Source organism: Pseudophryne corroboree, chromosome 1, assembly GCF_028390025.1.
Source record: "Pseudophryne corroboree isolate aPseCor3 chromosome 1, aPseCor3.hap2, whole genome shotgun sequence".
Lineage (NCBI taxonomy): Eukaryota > Metazoa > Chordata > Amphibia > Anura > Myobatrachidae > Pseudophryne > Pseudophryne corroboree.
In genome coordinates, this window is record NC_086444.1 from 141,224,544 (window position 1) to 141,245,212 (window position 20,669).

The following is a 20,669-nucleotide window of genomic DNA, read 5'->3' on the forward strand; positions in this document are numbered from 1 at the left end:
TTAGCAGAGTTACACACGCTAAGCCGCCGCCTACTGGGAGTGAATCTTAGCATCTTAAAATTGCGACCGATGTATTCGCAATATTGCGATTACTAACTACTTAGCAGTTTCAGAGTAGCTTCAGACTTACTCTGCCTGTGCGATCATTTCAGTGCTTGTCGTTCCTGGTTGACGTCACAAACACACCCAGCGTTCGCCCAGGCACTCCCACCGTTTCTCCGGCCACTCCTGCGTTTTTTCCGGAAACGGTAGCGTTTTCAGCCACACGCCCCTGAAACGCCGTGTTTCCGCCCAGTAACACCCATTTCCTGTCAATCACATTACGATCGCCGGAGCGAAGAAAAAGCCGTGAGTAAAAATACTTTCTTCATAGTAAAGTTACTTGGCGCAGTCGCAGTGCGAACTTTGCGCATGCGTACTAAGCGGATTTTCACTGCGATGCGATGAAAAAGAACGAGCGAACAACTCGGAATGAGGGCCAATGTCAGGTAGAGAAAGAGAGGGAGAGACAGTGTTGGGGAGAGAGAGTGTCAGGGAGAGAGAGAGAGAGGGGGGGTGTCAGCCAGAGAGTGTGTGTCAGAGGGAGAAAGAGAGAAAGCGTCAGAGAGAGAGAGACAGCGTCAGGGAGAGAGAGAGAGTGAGAAAGAGTCAGTGTAAGAAAAAGAGAAGATAGAGACAGTGTCAGCAAGAGAGAGACAGTGGGCCTAATTCAGATTTGATCGCAGCAGCAAATTTGTTAGCTAATGGGAAAAACCATGTGCACTGCAGGGGGGCAGATATAACACGTGCAGGGAGAGTTAGATTTGGGTGGGTTATTTTGTTTCTGTGCAGGGTAAATACTGGCTGCTTTATTTTTACATTGCAATTTCGATTTCAGTTTGAACACACCACACCCAAATCTAACTCTCTCTGCACATGTTATATCTGCCTCCCCTGCAGTGCACATGGGTGGTCATTCCGAGTTGTTCGCTCGGTAATTTTCTTCGCATCGCAGCGATTTTCCGCTAATTGCGCATGCGCAATGTTCGCACTGCGACTGCGCCAAGTAAATTTGCTATGAAGATTGGTATTTTACTCACGGCATTACGAGGTTTTTTCTTCGTTCTGGTGTTCGTAATGTGATTGACAGGAAGTGGGTGTTTCTGGGCGGAAACAGGCCGTTTTATGGGAGTGTTTGAAAAAACGCTACCGTTTCTGGGAAAAACGCGGGAGTGGCTGGAGAAACGGAGGAGTGTCTGGGCGAACGCTGGGTGTGTTTGTGACGTCAAACCAGGAACGACAAGCACTGAACTGATCGCACTGGAAGAGTAAGTCTCGAGCTACTCAGAAACTGCACAGAGAAGTCTTTTCGCAATATTGCGAATTTTTCGTTCGCAATTTTGATAAGCTAAGATTCACTCCCAGTAGGCGGCGGCTTAGCGTGTGCAAAGCTGCTAAAAGCAGCTTGCGAGCGAACAACTCGGAATGAGGGCCATGGTTTTGCCCATTATAGGAAACTACTGTTTTGTAATGAATCTTGAATTAGGCCCTAAATCTGCATGACCATTTTGAGGATAGTTACATGGAGCTCTGGTGGTTTTGTAATACAGTGCCAGTAAATGGGTGTGGATCTTTAGGTCGACCCCATATGGTCGACAGGGTCAATAGGCCGACGTGTAAAATGTAAATACCTGAAAAAGTCGACAGGTACAAAAGGTTGACACAAAAATGGTTGACTAAGTTTCCCCCCCCCCCCCCCTAAATTTTATTTGTTATTTTGTATTTTGAAGCATGTAAAAGCCAAATTAGTGGAAACGTGTACCCTCGCGGGCTCGCGTTGCTCACCACGCTTCGGGCAAGGTGGCTCGCAGCGCTCAGCACTGGTTACCATTCCCAATTATAGTACATGTGGATGGTAAAGTAAGAATAAGTTTAAATGAATTATTAAAAACCGTCGACCTATCAACTGGATACCCTGGCAAATTAGTTTCAGAAACCAAAATGTCAGCGGAGGATGGGTGTTGTCGCAAGGACCAATCAAAGCTACAGTCTCATGATTACTTCTCATGTTTGGTTTTCCAGCCCACCTCTCCTCCACCACGCCTTTCCAGTGCTCTGGCTGCGGTGTGGGAGGAAGCCACCTCAGAAGAATATTATTCTAGGTGGATCTGCACTGGAACCAAATCTTAGCGGTGGTAGAGAATAGTGATTGTCATTTTGGGGAAGTTTAATCATTTCAGGCATTCCAGGTGGTTTTATTTTGATGAACCCTTCCACACTCACACATAACGTCTGCTCAAGTGAGTCTTGTCGTGACTTCAACGTGACGCCATTCTCTGTCATGTATATGACACGTCATTACATTGTATTGTGTGTGAATATGTTAAAGCATCCTCCACACTTATTATGAACGCAGTCAAGCCTCATCTCTACACTTTCATGGGACATAATTATTTATTTGTTCCATGGACCTGTAGGTGGACTTGCGGGCTATTCAGAAGTGAACATAGTACACAGGTTGAATGTAAAACATAAATAAAAGAGGAATGGAGGGGACATCTGTGACGTTGTAGGGCGACTTAACACCCTGTGCCCACCATGCCCCCCAACATGTAACATCATGATGCTACATCTAGGAGGCGAGGCAGCCAGGACCAGGACAACAGGTGAGCCAGGGGCATTTTAAGAGAGGAGGAGACCCACCTGCAGCCTCCGTTGCGGGCACCCTCCTCTCCTGCAGCTAGTAGACTCTGTCATAAAGCCAGAGCCTACTGCTGGTGCCATGTTTCCGGGGATACCTCCAGTGCACATGTGTAAATCACTCAGAAATGGCCATGGTGGCCATTTTCCAGGTGATTTGTGCCCGCACTGCAGGGCCGCCGCCGCGAGACTCTGGAGGGGTAAGTATACTCTATGGGTGTGGTGTGGGCCCCCCGGACCTAGGGGCCAATGTTCAGCGCACACACTGCACCCATTATAGAAACGCCTATGCCAGGAGCACTCTAAGGAACCCCTGGGCTGCTCCACTTGTTTCAGGGTGTGTCCTCGGAGTGTCTTACAGGACACTGCAGGGCGATGTCCCCTGTGCCCTAGGCAGCCGCACCGAACGCACATCTCTGGTTATTTCTCTGGTGATAATCAAGGATATCTCTAATACAATAGGACAGGAGAGATGTATACAGAACATGCTACTGTACACAAGGCAGAGATCGCACTGAACAAAATATTATGTGGGTCTCAGGGACCCTTCACTTTAAAAAACAAATGGGGGTTTCTGGGTCCCTTCACAATTTATGCTTTGGAGCTCCTCATATGCCTCTCCACATAGCATCACACCTAACCCACATGCCCTTCACATACACCATGGCAAATCACATTTATATTTCCAGCACTGATAATGCTTATAAATACATTGTTTTGATCTCACATAGCCAACAGGTGCAGTGCTGGGGGCAGAGAGGAGGCTAAGGGCAGGCAACAGTCGGGATAGTGCTGGGGGTAGGGTCAGGTGGTAGCATGGGCAGTTGTGGTGGCAGGCAGCAGTTGGGGTAGAAGAGGGTAAGGGCAGGCAGAAGGTGGGGGTAGAAGATGATAAAGCGCATGCGGCAGTTGGGGCAGGGAGGGTTTAAGGGTAGATAGCAACTGGGGCAGTACTGAGGACAAGGAGGAGGTTTGTCATGAGCTGTTATGCCACCAGATCAGGGGTGTCACTGGGGCCAAAGACAATAAGGGGGACATGTACTAAGCAGTGATAAAAGTGGAGAAGTGAGCCAGTGGAGAAGCTGCCCATGGCAACCAATCAGCTGCTCTGTATACCTTTATATTATGCAAATTTTAAATATTATGTCAATGCTGATTGGTTACCGTGGGAAACTTCTCCACTGGCTCACTTCTCTGCTTTTATCACTGCTTAGTACATGTCCCACTTAGTTTGGTAGAAAGTTCCCCCCCATCAAAAAGTGGGGATGTAAGAGACTTGTCTGGCTGAACTACCAGCTCCTACACTGTGACAGGAGCCGAGTGCTGCATGTGACAGTCAATAGGTCGACACCATAGATTGACAGGCGTTAAGTTTACAAGTACAAAAGGTCAACGCATTTATTTGGGATTTTTTACATGTTTTTCCAACATTTGCTTGATTTATTATCCAAGTGGACGGATTGGGAACAGTAGTAACCTGTGCCCAAAGTGTGGCGAGGGAAGCGAGCCCGCAAGGGTATAAATTTTTACTAATGGTGGTCACTTATTACCAACATACAAGATTTGATCCAAAAAACTTGTGTCAACCATTTGTGTGTTGACCATTTTTGTGTCAATCTTTTTGACCCCGTCGACCTTTTGTACATTTCGACACGGTCAACCTTTTATCTGTGAACCTTTATTACCTGTTGACATTATGCATGTCGACCATTTGATGTCAACCTATTGACTGTCAACCTCAATACTGTAGATCTGTAGTATGGCCCACTTCCTTCCCTCTGCCTGTGCATACCAGTGCTCCTCCACAAAGCGGCCATTTCACTCTCCATTCCTAGTGTATATGCAGCTGTACGAATCAAGGCCCACAACAATTCCAGTTCTGCTGTAGCACCTCTGAGCAGCCATTTTGTGCTTCATACATTACCTCGTAGTTATAAAGTTGACTTTATTGACCAATGTAAAGCCGCTATTTACATAGTTTAGTAAGGAAATACAATTTAAACATAATAAAAAAAAATATTTCAATCAGTCTTAATTGTGAAGAATCATAGCTTTTAAAATATAGAAATATGAGGTAATAACTGTTCACCTATAAACAAGACCTAAGTGTGTCGCTGGATAAAGCCTCTTAGATTTTTCGTTCAGGTAATTTACACTGAATCCGAGGTCCTGTACATTGGAACGGAGAGTCCTGAAGTCCTGTGCACCAGATTGTAGAGTGGTTTCATGCAATCTCCTGACCAGGGCACGAAGCTCAGTGTTGAGGTTCTGCAGAGCTTCATTTTCACTGTATACAATGTTCCTCTCTTTGATGGCAAGGTCACGCTCCCATTTAGCTATATTTACTCTCTCTTCCAGTTCCTGCAAGCTGTGAATGCACAAATATACAGACAATATTATTATTATTGTTTTTCCCCCCCCCCAAAGGCTGCATTACTCAGAGAAACAATATAGTTGAAACAACTTAGGGGGTCATTCAGACCCGTCTGCAACAGCGGCCCGCAGTGCAGTTTGCCAGTGTCGGCAAACTGCGCATGCGCAGCGGCCACACAGTGGCTGCACGGTTATACACATTGCGGTCGCATCCCCGATGGATTGACAGGCGAGGCCGTTGCGGAGGTGGAGTTCCGGCATTGTGGTCTTTAGCTCTATTAGTGGACCTAATATATTGAAACTATTTTTCCAAATTTTGATAGTAACAGAATACACATCCATTGGGAACAGTTAAGGGTATTTGACATTCACACATACTTTGTCATATATTGGCTTCTCATTCTTTTTATTTTCTTTCTTAGCTGTACATTTTCTTCTTTGATTGTCTTATCATATTCCACGTGTAGGGACAATGCTTCATTTAGGACTTGTTTATGCCGTGAGATCGGTGGTACTTTGGACAATTAAAAAAATAATAATTAATTAACACAGTCAATGGTCAGTTGTTGCACTCAGCGGTGAAAATGACAAAGTAGCAAGCAAGCAAGCACAGGACAAACAATTCCAGGAAAACATAAAAATTGGTCAAATGAAAAGGTAGATGTAACCCATAGCAACCAATGAGTTCAGTCATTTTTCTAGTGTAATGTACACAACAAAGAGAGCTGATACAGGTGTCACTAACTTTATTCCCCAGGACTAGTTTACATAAATGAAATGACTGTATTTCTGGCAAACCAAGTATGTTTGTTCTGATAACCTGTAAATGTGTACTCAGCATTGGGGACAGCTTTCCTGCCCCCTTACAACGGTCCTCAGCTGTAGCCCAGATTCCAGGTTCCAGATTTTGAACAGATATGTAGAAGATGGGTTTGCAATCTGTACAGATAACACATTATGGAGCTGATTCTGAGTGTGGCGCAGACACAGCCTTGCTGCATCATTTGCTGCAGTCGCGTCTGCATCTTTATGCTACAAAGTTCTTGCTTGGTGGAGATCCATGCATCGTGCAAGGAATGAGACGTCCACTATAGCATCCGCAGAAGTGGAAATACCGACTGGTGCATCTTTAGAGTCACCATCAGTTGCATCATCAAAACTTGCCCCAGCCCTACGGTAGATGCAGTGCCTCTGTCTAATACCCCTTTTCCACTAAAGCACGGGTCGCAGCCGTGTCGCCTGACACGGCTGCGACCCGTGCTACAGCCCCTTTTGAACAGCGCTCACCAACCCGGCATATTGCCGGGTTGGTGACGCTACTACTGACGCGGCAGGGGCGGCGCTGGGAGATCACATGATCTCCCAGCGCCGCCCTCCCTATACACTGTGAACGGGAGTCGTGTCGCTTCAACACGGCACCTGTTCACACTAGACAGCTAGCCGGGTTGAACATGTGTTCAACCCGGCTAGCTACCCGGGTAGGATTCCCGGATCACTTGATCCGGGAATTTGCCGGGGGAACCCTTTTCCACTAGGGCAAAACACGGGTAAATGCGCGCCCCCGCACATTTACTCGTGTTTCTAAGAGCTAGTGGAAAAGGGGTATGGCCTCCTATGTGAGCAGTTCAGCGCCTTTGTACACAACCATTCATCAACACGACAGAGACAATCCTCCGACACTGACGTAAGATGCAATATCTTGGTGCACTCCCCTGCCTCCGATATTGTTGCTGCGTCCGACTCAGCCTAAGCCCCCATGGGGGCCATTAACTAAGTAGTGATAAGAGCGGAGAAGTGAGCCAGTGGAGAAGTTGCCCCATCAACCAATCAGCAGCTCTGTATAATTTTATAGTATGCAAATTATAGATGTTACTTCAGTGCTGATTGGTTGCCACGGGCACTTCTCCACTGGCTCACTTCTCCGCTCTTATCACTGCTTAGTAAATGTCCCCCTATATCACAATCACATGGCATCATTTAATATAATAATATAAAAACCACATAGCATAATTGTGACATTGGGCGTAATGCGGAGTTCAACTTAACAACTGTTTTTGCAGCGTAAATTGTGAAACTCTGCCTTACACATGCCCACATGGAGAGCGTGTATGCGCCAGTACAGATGGGCGTATCTAGCACCTGGAGAGGCATGATGGGGGAAGAAAGGGGGCGAGTACAATAATGTCATGTCTATGCAAGTATGGATCATGCAGAACTGCAGAAACGCATTCTGTATTCCACTGTTAGATCATACACAGATATGCTGCTGATACGGACCCGAACGCATCTCGAGATGTGTATGGTCCAGGCATCCACCCTATTATTTCCAACATATAGGTTACACTTCTGCTTTTTACATACTGAAGTAAATTGCAGGATTGCCAACATGCACAGTTACATCCAATGGCAGATATGGGGGGGTCATTCCGAGTTGTTCACTCGCTAGCAGTTTTTAGCAGCCGTGCAAATGCTATGCCGCCTCCCACTGGGAGTGTATCTTAGCAGAAGTGCGAACGAAAGGATCGCAGAGCGACTATGAAAAAAAAGTGTGCAGTTTCAGAGTAGCTCCAGACCTACTCAGCGCTTGCGATCACTTCAGATTGTTCAGTTCCTGTTTTGACATCACAAACACGCCCTGCGTTCGGGCAGCCACGCCTGCATTTTTCCTGGCACGCCTGCGTTTTTCCTGGCACGCCTGCGTTTTTTCGATCACTCCCTGAAAACGGTCAGTTGACACCCAGAAACGCCCCCTTCCTGTCAATCACTCTGCGGCCAGCAGTGCAACGGAAAAGCTTCGCTAGACCTTGTGTGAAACTACATTGGTCGTTGTGAAAGTACGTTGCGCGTGCGCATTGCGCCGCATGCGCAGAAGTGTCTTTTTTTGCATCATCGCTGCGCAGTGAACATTTTCAGCTAGCGAACAACTCGGAATGACCCCCATGGTGCTGGCAAATCTTCATGCTTGGAGAGGTAGAACAGGTAAGACAAGGGACGCATGACAGTGTGTTAGCAGAACACTGAGGCCATTGCGTACCCATATGTCAATAACACTATCGCTTGCAGGTGCCTTAGGGCTGGCGCACATACATACTGATGATGAGCACTAGCTAACTGTTTCTGGTTGGCTGATTGTTACTTTCTTCATTGCCTAAGGGCCTAATTCATCACAGCAACATAATCTTTCTCTAATGGGCAAAACCATATGCACTGCAGGGGGGTGCAGATATAACATGTGCAGAGAGAGTTAGATTTGGGTGGGTTATATTGTTTCTGTGCAGGGTAAATACTGGCTGCTTTATTTTTGCACTATTTAGATTTCAGTTTGAACACACCCCACCCAAATCTAAGTCTCTCTGCACATGTTATATCTGCCCCACCTGCAGTGCACATGGTTTTGCTTATTAGAGAAATTTTTTGCTGCTGCGATCAGGTCTGAATAAGGCCTAAGTTACATGAACTTGGGAGGATGTAAGCCTTCTAAAGACAAGTGGAGAAGTTCCTTTTCCAACCAATCAGCTTCTACCTTATTATTTTATAGAATGTACTTGATAAATGCTAGCTAGCAGCTGACCAGCATCTCCAGGAGTGCATCACCCCCCCCCCCCCTCCAGACTAATCAAAACTGGGGTGTGCCACAATGCCACGCCCCTTTCTCTTTCCAAAGTGGCCATAGTTGCAGGCAGCTGTGGAGGCCAGATTTATGCAAGTATCCATTCACTTACTGTGGGGGTTCATGTGTGTGCAAGTGGGATGCCGTGCCGTCCATTGCTTTTACACCAGCCACCACATCAGTCAACAATAGTACCTGCACTTGTACCAGTCCCATGCTAAGTACCAGAGTTCCATCAGAAGTTTGGCTTCCCTACCCCATATGCATGATTCAGAATCACACAGTACTTTTGATACATGCCCATGACACCCCCACAAGTCAGAGTGCGATTGCATTGTCACCGCCCAGTTCACGCCATACTTGCTGTATGTCTCCACTCCGGGAGAAGGCCAGAGTGGATATGCAGCTCACCTCTTTGGGGGTGTTCATACCATGTTGGGGGCATGACTGTGCTTTTTTAGCAGGCCTGGTCCTCTGTACTTTGTACACAACCCTCCAGAGCTGTGTATCCTCTCGACACAGAGCTGCTTTGACATTATAGAAGATCACATTGGCAGGCTCCCATATTTCTGTGCATAACAAAAGGGTTAACTGAATCCCAACGGTATCCCAAAATAAGTGTTTACTTAAGAGAGCAATAACTATACATTCTTTTAGGTTTCCACTGATTCGCATCTTGCTGTATATGTTTTATTTGATACTATACTGTGTGGATCACTTTAGTGACAGAACCATCTGGTTGTAGCTCGCAGTTGGCCATATTTCATTTCTTAAGGCACTGAACGACCCTTTATAGTTCCTCTACCTATTGCTTTAAAAGCAGGTACAAGAAGGAGGATGTAAGACCCTTCAAGCATTTCACTGTCAACAGCATACAATATAACCTATATCACAGCCTGTCCTACACTGCGGTGTTCAGTGACTCTGGGGTCTATTTACTAAGCCTATAGATCCTCCATTGTTTGTCACCTTCCACAGTGGACACAATTTCAGATGTTCTGGGAGTCAAGAGGCACCAGCTCTAGCTCTGGTGGTTTTTCCACAATATACAGTAGTTGGGGGTAATTTGGAGGGTCCCAAATGGGTGAAAGATATCACAACAACCCAGTGGTAGTCGATCTAACGTGTTTTTCTGGATAAGTTAACTTCATCAGAGACATGTGGAGTATATAAGAGACATCAAGTTCACCAGTCAATAGAAGCATTAGCATTTAAGCCCTCTGATTTTGAATTGCTCCAGCTTTTTACTGTTCTTTTATCTATATGGGGAAAAAAACTACTAAGGTGGACATATAATATGACCCCTGACAATGAAAGGGTTACTAACAACCTACTAACAGTGCAGAATGCATTTCCATTAATCTGATTTTACTTTTGATACCATACATCTTACCTTCCGGTAACGCAGGTGTTTTGTTACTTGAGGCCATTTGCAGTATTTGGGCCAGGTGATGCTGTCCTGTGTCATGAAGTACCGCGCAGAATGTAGTGAAGACATGGCGGTCTGCACTTTTCAGTACCTCGATAAGTTTGGAAATCTTTCGGTCTGGAAACTCTTCCATCTATTTGTATATAAAACAAACTCAAAATACTATTTTACAATTGGACCTGGATGGGACTAAAAAACACAAAACAAAACATTGACGGTAAAATTAAACCAATAGGTATGTAAATTGGCAGTTTTCCAGTTTTTTTCCTAATATAAAATGCGTATGGACTCCCCCATATCCAAGTCAGATTGGCACCTATTGGGCCCATACATACATACATACATGATTTCTAAATAAACTTTCATGAATAAATGACAGTCATTTATCCATGTTCACCGCTGTAGTTCATATAGAAAGTAACCCTCTAAATAATGCTGCTTTCACATCGCAAAACCTGCTTTTGAAATGGTTATTTAAACGGTTCTTAAAACGGGTCTGAGCAGTTAAACCCCCTTCACATCGCATGTTGTAACCAGTATATTACCATTTCATTACCGTTTTGGTACCTTTCACACTGAACCCGTTTCACCCATGTGGTTGTCATTTTAAATGTTTATTTCCTGCTTCTGCCTGGTGACATCACACATGGAGACAGCCTATCACCTTCTGGGGCTTGCAAATACCATTTCAGACCCTTTCACACTGCACAGTGAAACGGGTCTGAAACGGGTAGGACCCTGCTTTTTTACCGTTTCAAAATACTGGTATTTTGAAAACGGTAAATTGAAGGTGACCCTTTCACATCGCAGCTCGAACCGTTTAGGAAGCCATAAAAATCGGCAATTTACCGGGTTCAAGCTGCGGTGTGAAAGGGGTATTAAAGTTGAGATCCAGTTTCTCCTGATCATAGTCATTGTGGGGCTGATTCTTAGAAGCAGCGGCTTCCATGCTGCATCTTTGTCACGATCCGGGTACTGAGACACCATTTTCCCTTCTGGATGCATGTCCTCCATGGGTCTCTGCTGGTCCGTGGATATTGTCCTTCCAGTGCCCGGGCGACTGGCATAGCGTCACCAGCCGGCGGGGCCTCGGGCATCGTCTGTGTATTCTCAATGCATTACAGGTTATGTGGCACTCCTCATCTACTGCGGCTGCGGCCGTCCGCGCTGGAGGTCTGAGACGCAAGTCGACGTTCTCTGTGTTCACCGCCGCCATTACAGAGGAATCTCCATGTGGTGTTACAAACAAGGTTTCCCTCCACTGGCCGGTATGGGCGCAGCCATCTTAGTTCGTCACATGATCCTGTCCTCCAATCCATAGCTCCGCTGAAGTCTGCCTAATTGCTCATCCAATCCCTGCATACCTAAGGGTATAAAGGGATTGAGCCTGAACCAGGAAATCGTCAGTGCTTTCATTGTCATCAGTGATTCCAGCCTGCAAGCTTCACTACAGACTTTCTCCTGCAATTCCATTCTGCAGTTCAGCCTGACTCGCTGGTGTTTACACTCAGCAGTGTAACCTGACTCTCCAGAGATTAACCCTTTACAAGTCTACTCTGATTCCTGTGTCTGAACTCTGGCTTTTCAGTAACCATCATTCGTTTCTCAATTATCAGCGCACTCCAGCTTCATTCCTCATTTACCTACGAACCCCAGCCTCATTTCTCATCCTCCAGCGAACCCTAGCTTCCTTTATTGTTTACAGAACTTTCCTCCATATTCCAGGTTACTGGTCTTAACCAGTTGTGCACCTAATTATTACTTGTGACCTTCTATTATTCTTTTGCACGTTCTTTGACTTTTTATTTAATAAAACCACTTAAGGCAATTCCAGTTGTCGTGGTCACGCCCTCGGGCATTCATTGCTACTGTCAGTATGCATGTCCAGGAGTCCCATAGCTCCTCCTAAATTTAAATACCCGTAAGTTCCTACAACTGAGGCTCCCAGTCATGGTCATCAGCCCTCAGTTGTGACAATCTTTTACTGTTCGCATGTCTACAAACATTGCTCCATTGCATCTAATATCGACAATATGTACACCTCTGTACCAGGCCCATAGTACACAGAATATATGGTTGGACTAGGGACTTGCAACAGTGAGCCAGCACTGACAGCTGTTTAGAAGAGGCTGGAGGCCACCTAGGGAGGATTACAAATGACCTGCACTGACCTAAGCCTCACTAAGGTGTCACAGAGCAGAGAACAGTAGAAGTTCATATTAGATAACTCTGCACATCCAAACCAGCAATCTACCACTAATGGTACAATAGGCAGCAAAACTCGAACATAATGTGTATCATATGGTCATGGGTGTGAATCCAACAGAACATGACATGTATGGAGTGCAAAGCACACATCTTGAGTAGTAACTGGGCTATGGTGCATATTAATGGAGGCAATATTTCCATTCTAACTTATTTTCCTCATCGATATGTGCCTTAAATGTTTGTGCTAGGGACATTGCATGACAAGTGACACGGAGTTGACTGGGAAAAAGGCTTCAAGGCTCTTTGTAGGTAACCATGCTCCCTGGTAACCGTAATAAACTCTGTTAGGGTACTCAGGCATGACTTGTCTATGCACACACCTGGGCAGCACTATTGAAGACAGATAGAGAGAGAGAGATACATAGCAATAATATACATTTGACCAGCAATGCCATCTCCACTCTTACCAGCAAAGGTAAGGATTGTACATCACAATTAGCTTTTATCCATACTTGCAGACATTGCTGCCCCCTATTCAGGGAGCGGGCAGTCTGGTCGGTGAACAGAGGTCGCGTCTGGTGGTAAGGGGGCATGTTGATGGGCGTGGTGACATGAAAATGGCATTGTGGCTCCGTCCCCCCGTTATCCAGCGACGAGGAAACAGGGACTGGTTAGCAGGGGCGGAGCTACGATTACACGATTCAGCGCAAATGGCTTCATCGGGTCCTCTCGAACAGCCCACTGGTGCTCCATTGAGAACAGCTGTGGGGGGGTGGCGGATGCGGGACACTTGCTAACCTTTCCGCCACCCGATTTTTCAGGAGCCTCCCGGCCGTATCTATGTGATGCTTATGTTTCTGTCAGGTGGTGCAAAGTGCAAAACTATGTTTAATGGGAAACTTTAATGCCAGAGGCGCTTTAAGAGATAAAGGGGCCCATGTGCAGGATCCTATCGGGCCCCTCATCTTCGGCAGTGCAGTAGACTCTGGCATCTGCAGGACTCCGGGAACATAGCACCCGTGCCGCATTCCCAGGGACTTCTCTATTGCACATGTGTAAATCACAGAAAATTGCAGCCAGCATTGGACAGACGGAGCAGTAAGTATAATTAAATGGATGCAGGGTGTGCGTGGTTTGGGCCACCCTGAACCCAGGGGCCCATAAGCACCACACACCTTGCACCCATTATAGATACATCAGTGTTCAATGCACAAAACAATGTTTTTTCCCCACCTCCAGTAATCCAATCTGATCTGTTGTCAGGATCCCATGTTCTTTCAGCCTCCTGTACACAGGAGAGGTGAGAGTGAGATGTTTCACAATGAGCTGGTGATAGTGCTGGAGAATTCCACAGTGAGTGTGATCCTTCATCCCTGCAGAGTCCACTAAAATGTAAAAACATGTGCGGTAATGTTAGAAGAGCCGGCTGTGCAATAACCACAGTTGATAACTCCAATGGTTCCCAAATGCCAGAAAACATCGAAAAACGTTATACTTGTCTGAATGACAGTTTTTGTCTGTTGTACAGTGTTTGGGAGCAGAGGCTGATTTTCATTTTCTCCCATACATTATCAGATTTTCTTTCCATCCAGCCAGTTAGTAGGATGGATTTAGGAAAGTTGGTCAGGTATATGGCAAGCTTAAGCAGAGGATTTGTACCTGATGGAAGGGGTTATGTTGGAAAGTCTGGGAATATAGATTGTAAGCTTCACTGGGACAGTGACTGATGTGAAAGGCCAAATACTCTCTGTAAAGCACTGCAGAACATGTGTGAGCTATATAAACATTGGAGTGAGGACTATAGTGGGTGCAAGGGGTGCCATTGCTATAGGGCCCAGAGGCTTAGGGGTCCCCAGACCCAGCTCATATTGTTGTCTACCAAGGTCCCAAAATTGTCTGCTAAGATACTGCATACCTCCCAACATGACCCTCTCCAGGAGGGACACAATGCTCTGCTCCTGGACTTTTCTCTTAATGTATGATTGCCATCACCTGTGCTGAAACACCTTTCTTATCCATTACCCTGTTCAACACAGGTGCCAGCAATCATACATTAAGAGAAAAGTCCAGAAGCAGAGCATTGTGTCCCTCCTGGGGAGGGTCATGTTGGGAAGTATGATACTGGGTCTGGCCCTGTCTCTCCTTCGATGTCTCTCCCCAGTGTAAAGCTTTACACTGATATGATCCATCTCCCACACTCCTGTTTCGCACTCACAGGTGCAGCTGTGCCCTACTTGCCGAAATTGCCGACATTTAGAAGACCTCTTCTAGGAAGGATATCCAAGTCAGCACAGCGGGTGTGTGTGTGGTGGGGAAGGGGGAAGGAGAAAGGAGGAGGGAGGGGGGCTTCAAACCGTCCTGGGAGAAGAGGCAAGTTTGAGCCGAGCTAATCAGTAAGCCTAGCACTGTCGGAGAGTAGCTTCTCCTTCTTTTTTGCCTTTGTAAAGCTGGTGGGAGGCATTGAGCTCTGAGATTAGGACTGTCCCAGAAACGGACAGTGTATCTAATTAAGAAGATCTCCATTCAAAAATGGAATGTCTTGCATTAGAAAGTATCCCCCTCAGGTAGGAGGTGGTTGGTCCTTGTCCCCTGTGTGGCATAATGTGAACTGGAGGCATCGTGTGGCATAATGTAAGTTGGAAGCAATACACTGTGGCACTTTGTGAACTGGGGGGAATACAATGTGACATAATATGAACTGGTAAAACTGTGCAGTATAATGTAAACTAGGGCACTTCTAAGGGCATAAAATGAACTAGGGCACTATAGCTGCAATATTATGAGGCATACAATGAACAACCACTATGGACAGCAGTGTCTCTCTAGAAACACTGGGGAGCGGTGCCTCATAATGATGCTATGGGGCCCACAACATGATGTTACCTCTTGACTGTGCACATACCTCCCAACATCCAGGACTACCAAGGTGGGACTCCCTTACGTGGCAAAGCCATGCGCGTCCAAAAAGGGTTGGGGCCTATACAGTGGTGGGATTCAAATAAATTAACAACAGGTTCTATGTCCCAATGACCATTTCTCTGACGTCCTAGTGGATGCTGGGACTCCGTCAGGACCATGGGGAATAGCGGCTCCGCAGGAGACAGGGCACAAAATTTAAAAGTTTGACCACTAGGTGGTGTGTACTGGCTCCTCCCCCTATGACCCTCTTCCAAGCCTCAGTTAGGTTTTTGTGCCCGTCCGAGCAGGGTGCAATCTAGGTGGCTCTCCTAAAGAGCTGCTTAGAAAAAGTTTGTTAGGTTTTTTATTTTCAGTGAGTCCTGCTGGCAACAGGCTCACTGCAACGAGGGACTTAGGGGAGAAGAAGTGAACTCACCTGCGTGCAGGATGGATTTGCTTCTTAGGCTACTGGACACTAGCTCCAGAGGGACGATCACAGGTACAGCCTGGATGGGTCACCGGAGCCGCGCCGCCGACCCCCTTGCAGATGCCGAATAGAGAAGAGGTCCAGAAACCGGCGGCAGAAGACGTCTCAGTCTTCATGAGGTAGCGCACAGCACTGCAGCTGTGCGCCATTGCTCTCCGCACACTTCACACCAGCGGTCACTGAGGGTGCAGGGCGCTGGGGGGGGGGGGGGGCGCCCTGGGCAGCAATGTAATATACCTATTCTGGCTAAAATATATCACATATAGCCCCTGGGGCTATATGGATGTATTTAACCCCTGCCAGGTTCCAAAAAAACCGGGAGAAGAAGCCCGCCGAAAAGGGGGCGGGGCCTATTCTCCTCAGCACACAGCGCCATTTTCCTGCCCAGCTCCGCTGCGAGGAAGGCTCCCAGGACTCTCCCCTGCACTGCACTACAGAAACAGGGTAAAAACAGAGAGGGGGGGCACTTATTGGCGATATTTATAATATTTGAGCTGCTATAAAGGGAACACACTTATTAAGGTTGTCCCTATATATATTTATAGCGCTTGGGTGTGTGCTGGCAAACTCTCCCTCTGTCTCCCCAAAGGGCTAGTGGGGTCCTGTCTTCTATCAGAGCATTCCCTGTGTGTCTGCTGTGTGTCGGTACGTGTGTGTCGACATGTATGAGGACGATGTTGGCGTGGAGGCGGAGCAATTGCCTGTAATGGTGATGTCACCCCCTAGGGAGTCGACACCAGAATGGATGGCTTTGTTTATGGAATTACGGGATAGTGTCAGCACGCTACAAAAGTCGGTTGACGACATGAGACAGCCGGCAAACCAGTTAGTACCTGTCCAGGCGTCTCAGACACCGTCAGGGGCTGTAAAACGCCCTTTACCTCAGTCGGTCGACACAGACCCAGACACTGACACTGAATCCAGTGTCGACGGTGAAGAAACAAACGTATTTTCCAGTAGGGCCACACGTTATATGATCACGGCAATGAAGGAGGCTTTGCATATCTCTGATACTGCAAGTACCACAAAAAGGGGTATTATGTGGGGTGTGAAAAAACTACCGATAGTTTTTCCTGAATCAGAGGAACTGAATGAAGTGTGTGATGAAGCGTGGGTTACCCCAGATAGAAAACTGCTAATTTCAAAGAAGTTATTGGCATTATACCCTTTCCCGCCAGAGGATAGGGCGCGCTGGGAAACACCTCCTAGGGTGGATAAGGCGCTCACACGCTTATCAAAGCAAGTGGCGTTACCGTCTCCTGATACGGCCGCCCTCAAGGATCCAGCTGATAGGAGGCTGGAGAATACATTAAAAAGTATATACACACATACGGGTGTTATACTGAGACCAGCAATCGCCTCAGCCTGGATGTGCAGTGCTGGCGTGGCTTGGTCGGAGTCACTGTCTGAAAATATTGATACCCTGGATAGGGACAGTATTTTACTGACTATAGAGCAGTTAAAGGATGCATTTCTTTATATGCGAGATGCACAGAGAGATATTTGCACTCTGGCATCAAGAGTAAGTGCGATGTCCATATCTGCCAGAAGAAGTTTATGGACGCGCCAGTGGTCAGGTGATGCGGATTCCAAACGACATATGGAAGTATTGCCGTATAAGGGGGAGGAATTATTTGGGGTCGGTCTATCGGATCTGGTGGCCACGGCAACGGCCGGAAAATCCACCTTTTTACCCCAGGTCACCTCCCAGCAGAAAAAGCCGCAGGCTTTTCAGCCGCAGTCCTTTCGTTCCTATAAGAACAAACGAGCAAAAGGACATTCCTATTTGCCCCGAGGCAAAGGAAAGGGTAAGAGACTGCAACAAGCAGCTCCTTCCCAGGAGCAGAAGCCCTCCCCGGCTTCTACAAAGGCGTCAGCATGACGCTGGGACCTTACAAGCAGACTCAGGGGCGGTGGGGGGTCGTCTCAAACATTTCAGCGCACAGTGGGCTCACTCGCAGGTGGACCCCTGGATCCTGCAGGTAGTATCTCAGGGTTACAGGTTGGAATTCGAGAAGTCCCCTCCTCGCCGTTTCCTAAAGTCTGCTTTGCCAACGTCTCCCTCCGACAGGGCGACGGTATTGGAGGCCATTCACAAGCTGTATTCTCAGCAGGTGATAGTCAAGGTACCCCTCCTACAACAGGGACAGGGGTATTACTCCACGCTATTTGTGGTACCGAAGCCGGACGGCTCGGTAAGACCGATTCTAAATCTAAAATCTCTGAACCTGTACATACAAAAATTCAAGTTCAAGATGGAGTCACTCAGAGCAGTGATAGCGAATCTGGAAGAAGGGGATTTTATGGTGTCCTTGGACATCAAGGATGCTTACCTTCATGTTCCAATTTCTCCTTCACACCAAGGGTACCTCAGGTTCGTGGTCCAAAACTGTCATTATCAGTTTCAGACGCTGCCGTTTGGATTGTCCACGGCACCCCGGGTCTTTACCAAGGTAATGGCCGAAATGATGATCCTTCTTCGAAGAGAAGGCGTCTTAATTATCCCTTACTTGGACGATCTTCTGATAAGGGCAAGATCCAGAGAACAGCTGGAGGTCGGAGTAGCACTAACCCAAGTAGTGCTCCAACAACACGGGTGGATTCTGAATTTTCCAAAATCCCAACTGATCCCGACGACACGTCTGTTGTTCCTAGGGATGATTCTGGACACTGTTCAGAAAAAGGTATTTCTTCCGGAGGAGAAAGCCAGGGAGTTATCCGATCTAGTCAGGAACCTCCTAAAACCAGGAAAAGTATCTGTGCATCAATGCACAAGAGTCCTGGGAAAAATGGTAGCTTCTTACGAAGCGATTCCATTCGGCAGATTCCATGCACGAACTTTTCAGTGGGATCTGCTGGACAAATGGTCCGGATCGCATCTGCAGATGCATCAGCGGATAAAATTGTCCACAAGGACAAGAGTGTCTCTGCTATGGTGGTTGCAGAGTGCTCATCTGTTAGAGGGCCGCAGATTCGGCATACAGAACTGGGTCCTAGTGACCACGGATGCCAGCCTGAGAGGCTGGGGAGCGGTCACACAGGGAAGAAACTTCCAGGGCGTGTGGTCAAGCCTGGAGACGTCTCTTCACATAAATATACTGGAGCTAAGAGCAATCTACAATGCTCTAAGCCTGGCAAAACCTCTGCTTCAGGGTCAGCCGGTGTTGATTCAGTCGGACAACATCACGGCAGTCGCCCACGTAAACATCCCGGGAGTGGACAACTGGGAAGCAGACTTCCTCAGCAGACACGATCTGCACCCGGGAGAGTGGGGACTTCATCCAGAAGTCTTCCACATGATTGTGGTCCATTGGGAAAGACCAATGGTGGACATGATGGCGTCCCGCCTCAACAAAAAACTGGACAGGTATTGCGCCAGGTCAAGAGACCCTCAGGCAATAGCTGTTGACGATCTGGTAACACCATGGGTGTACCAGTCAGTGTATGTGTTTCCTCCTCTGCCTCTCATACCAAAAGTACTGAGAATTATACGGCAAAGGGGAGTAAGAACGATACTCGTGGCTCCGGATTGGCCAAGAAGAACTTGGTACCCGGAACTTCAGGAGATGCTCACGGAAGATCCGTGGCCTCTACCTCTAAGACGGGACCTGCTTCAGCAGGGACCGTGTCTATTCCAAGACTTACCGCGGCTGCGTTTGACGGCATGGCGGTTGAACGCCGAATCCTAAGGGAAAAAGGCATTCCGGAAGAGGTCATCCCTACCCTGGTAAAAGCCAGGAAGGAGGTGACTGCACAACATTATCACCGCATTTGGAGAAAATATGTTGCGTGGTGTGAGGCCAGGAAGGCCCCGACGGAGGAATTTCAACTTGGTCGATTCCTACATTTCCTGCTAACAGGATTGTCTATGGGCCTCAAATTAGGGTCCATTAAGGTTCAAATTTCGGTCCTTTCGATTTTCTTCCAGAAAGAATTGGCTTCAGTCCCTGAAGTCCAGACTTTTGTAAAAGGAGTACTACATATACAGCCCCCGGTTGTGCCCCCAGTGGCACCATGGGATCTTAATGTAGTTTTGGATTTTCTCAAATCCCATTGGTTTGAGCCACTCAAATCGGTGGATTTGAAATATCTTACATGGAAAGTAACCATGCTACTGGCCCTGGCTTCAGCCAGGAGAGTGTCAGAATTGGCGGCTTTATCGTATTAAAGCCCATATCTGATTTTCCATTCGGACAGGGCAGAACTGCGGACGCGTCCTCACTTTCTGCCTAAGGTGGTTTCAGCGTTTCACCTGAACCAGCCTATTGTGGTGCCTGCGGCTACTAGCGATTTGGAGGATTCCAAGTTGCTGGACGTTGTCAGAGCATTGAAAATATATATTTCAAGGACGGCTGGAGTCAGAAAATCTGACTCGCTGTTTATACTGTATGCACCCAACAAGCTGGGTGCTCCTGCTTCTAAGCAGACGATTGCTCGTTGGATTTGTAGCACAATTCAACTTGCACATTCTGTGGCAGGCCTGCCACAGCCTAAATCTGTCAAGGCCCATTCCACAAGGAAGGTGGGCTCATCTTGGGCGGCTGCCCGAGGGGTCTCGGCATTACAACTCTGCCGAGCAGCTACGTGGTCAGGGGAGAACACGTTTGTAAAATTCTACAAATTTGATACCCTGGCTAAGGAGGACCTGGAGTTCTCTCATTCGGTGCTGCAGAGTCATCCGCACTCTCCCGCCCGTTTGGGAGCTTTGGTATAATCCCCATGGTCCTGACGGAGTCCCAGCATCCACTAGGACGTCAGAGAAAATAAGATTTTACTTACCGATAAATCTATTTCTCGTAGTCCGTAGTGGATGCTGGGCGCCCATCCCAAGTGCGGATTGTCTGCAATACTTGTACATAGTTATTGTTACAAAAAAATCGGGTTGTTATTGTTGTGAGCCGTCTGTTCAGAGGCTCCTACGTTTGTCATACTGTTAACTGGGTTCAGATCACAAGTTGTACGGTGTGATTGGTGTGGCTGGTATG

The 20,669-nt window shown here is 47.2% G+C and overlaps 1 protein-coding gene across 1 annotated transcript in view; it reads right to left on the reverse strand.

Annotated features, from left to right (window-relative positions):
• Positions 1-3,435: 3,435 nt before the first annotated feature.
• LOC134992127 (uncharacterized) overlaps positions 3,436-20,669 on the reverse strand; it is a 32,280-nt gene continuing 15,046 nt past the window's right edge. Inside the window, exons 2-5 of the mRNA XM_063950797.1 lie at positions 13,533-13,684; positions 10,056-10,224; positions 5,431-5,566; positions 3,436-5,047 (exon numbers count right to left, since the gene is read on the reverse strand). Of these exons, the coding sequence (XP_063806867.1) occupies positions 4,765-5,047; positions 5,431-5,566; positions 10,056-10,224; positions 13,533-13,684 (740 nt within the window). The 3' untranslated portion in view covers positions 3,436-4,764. The remainder of the gene's footprint in view (positions 5,048-5,430; positions 5,567-10,055; positions 10,225-13,532; positions 13,685-20,669) is intronic.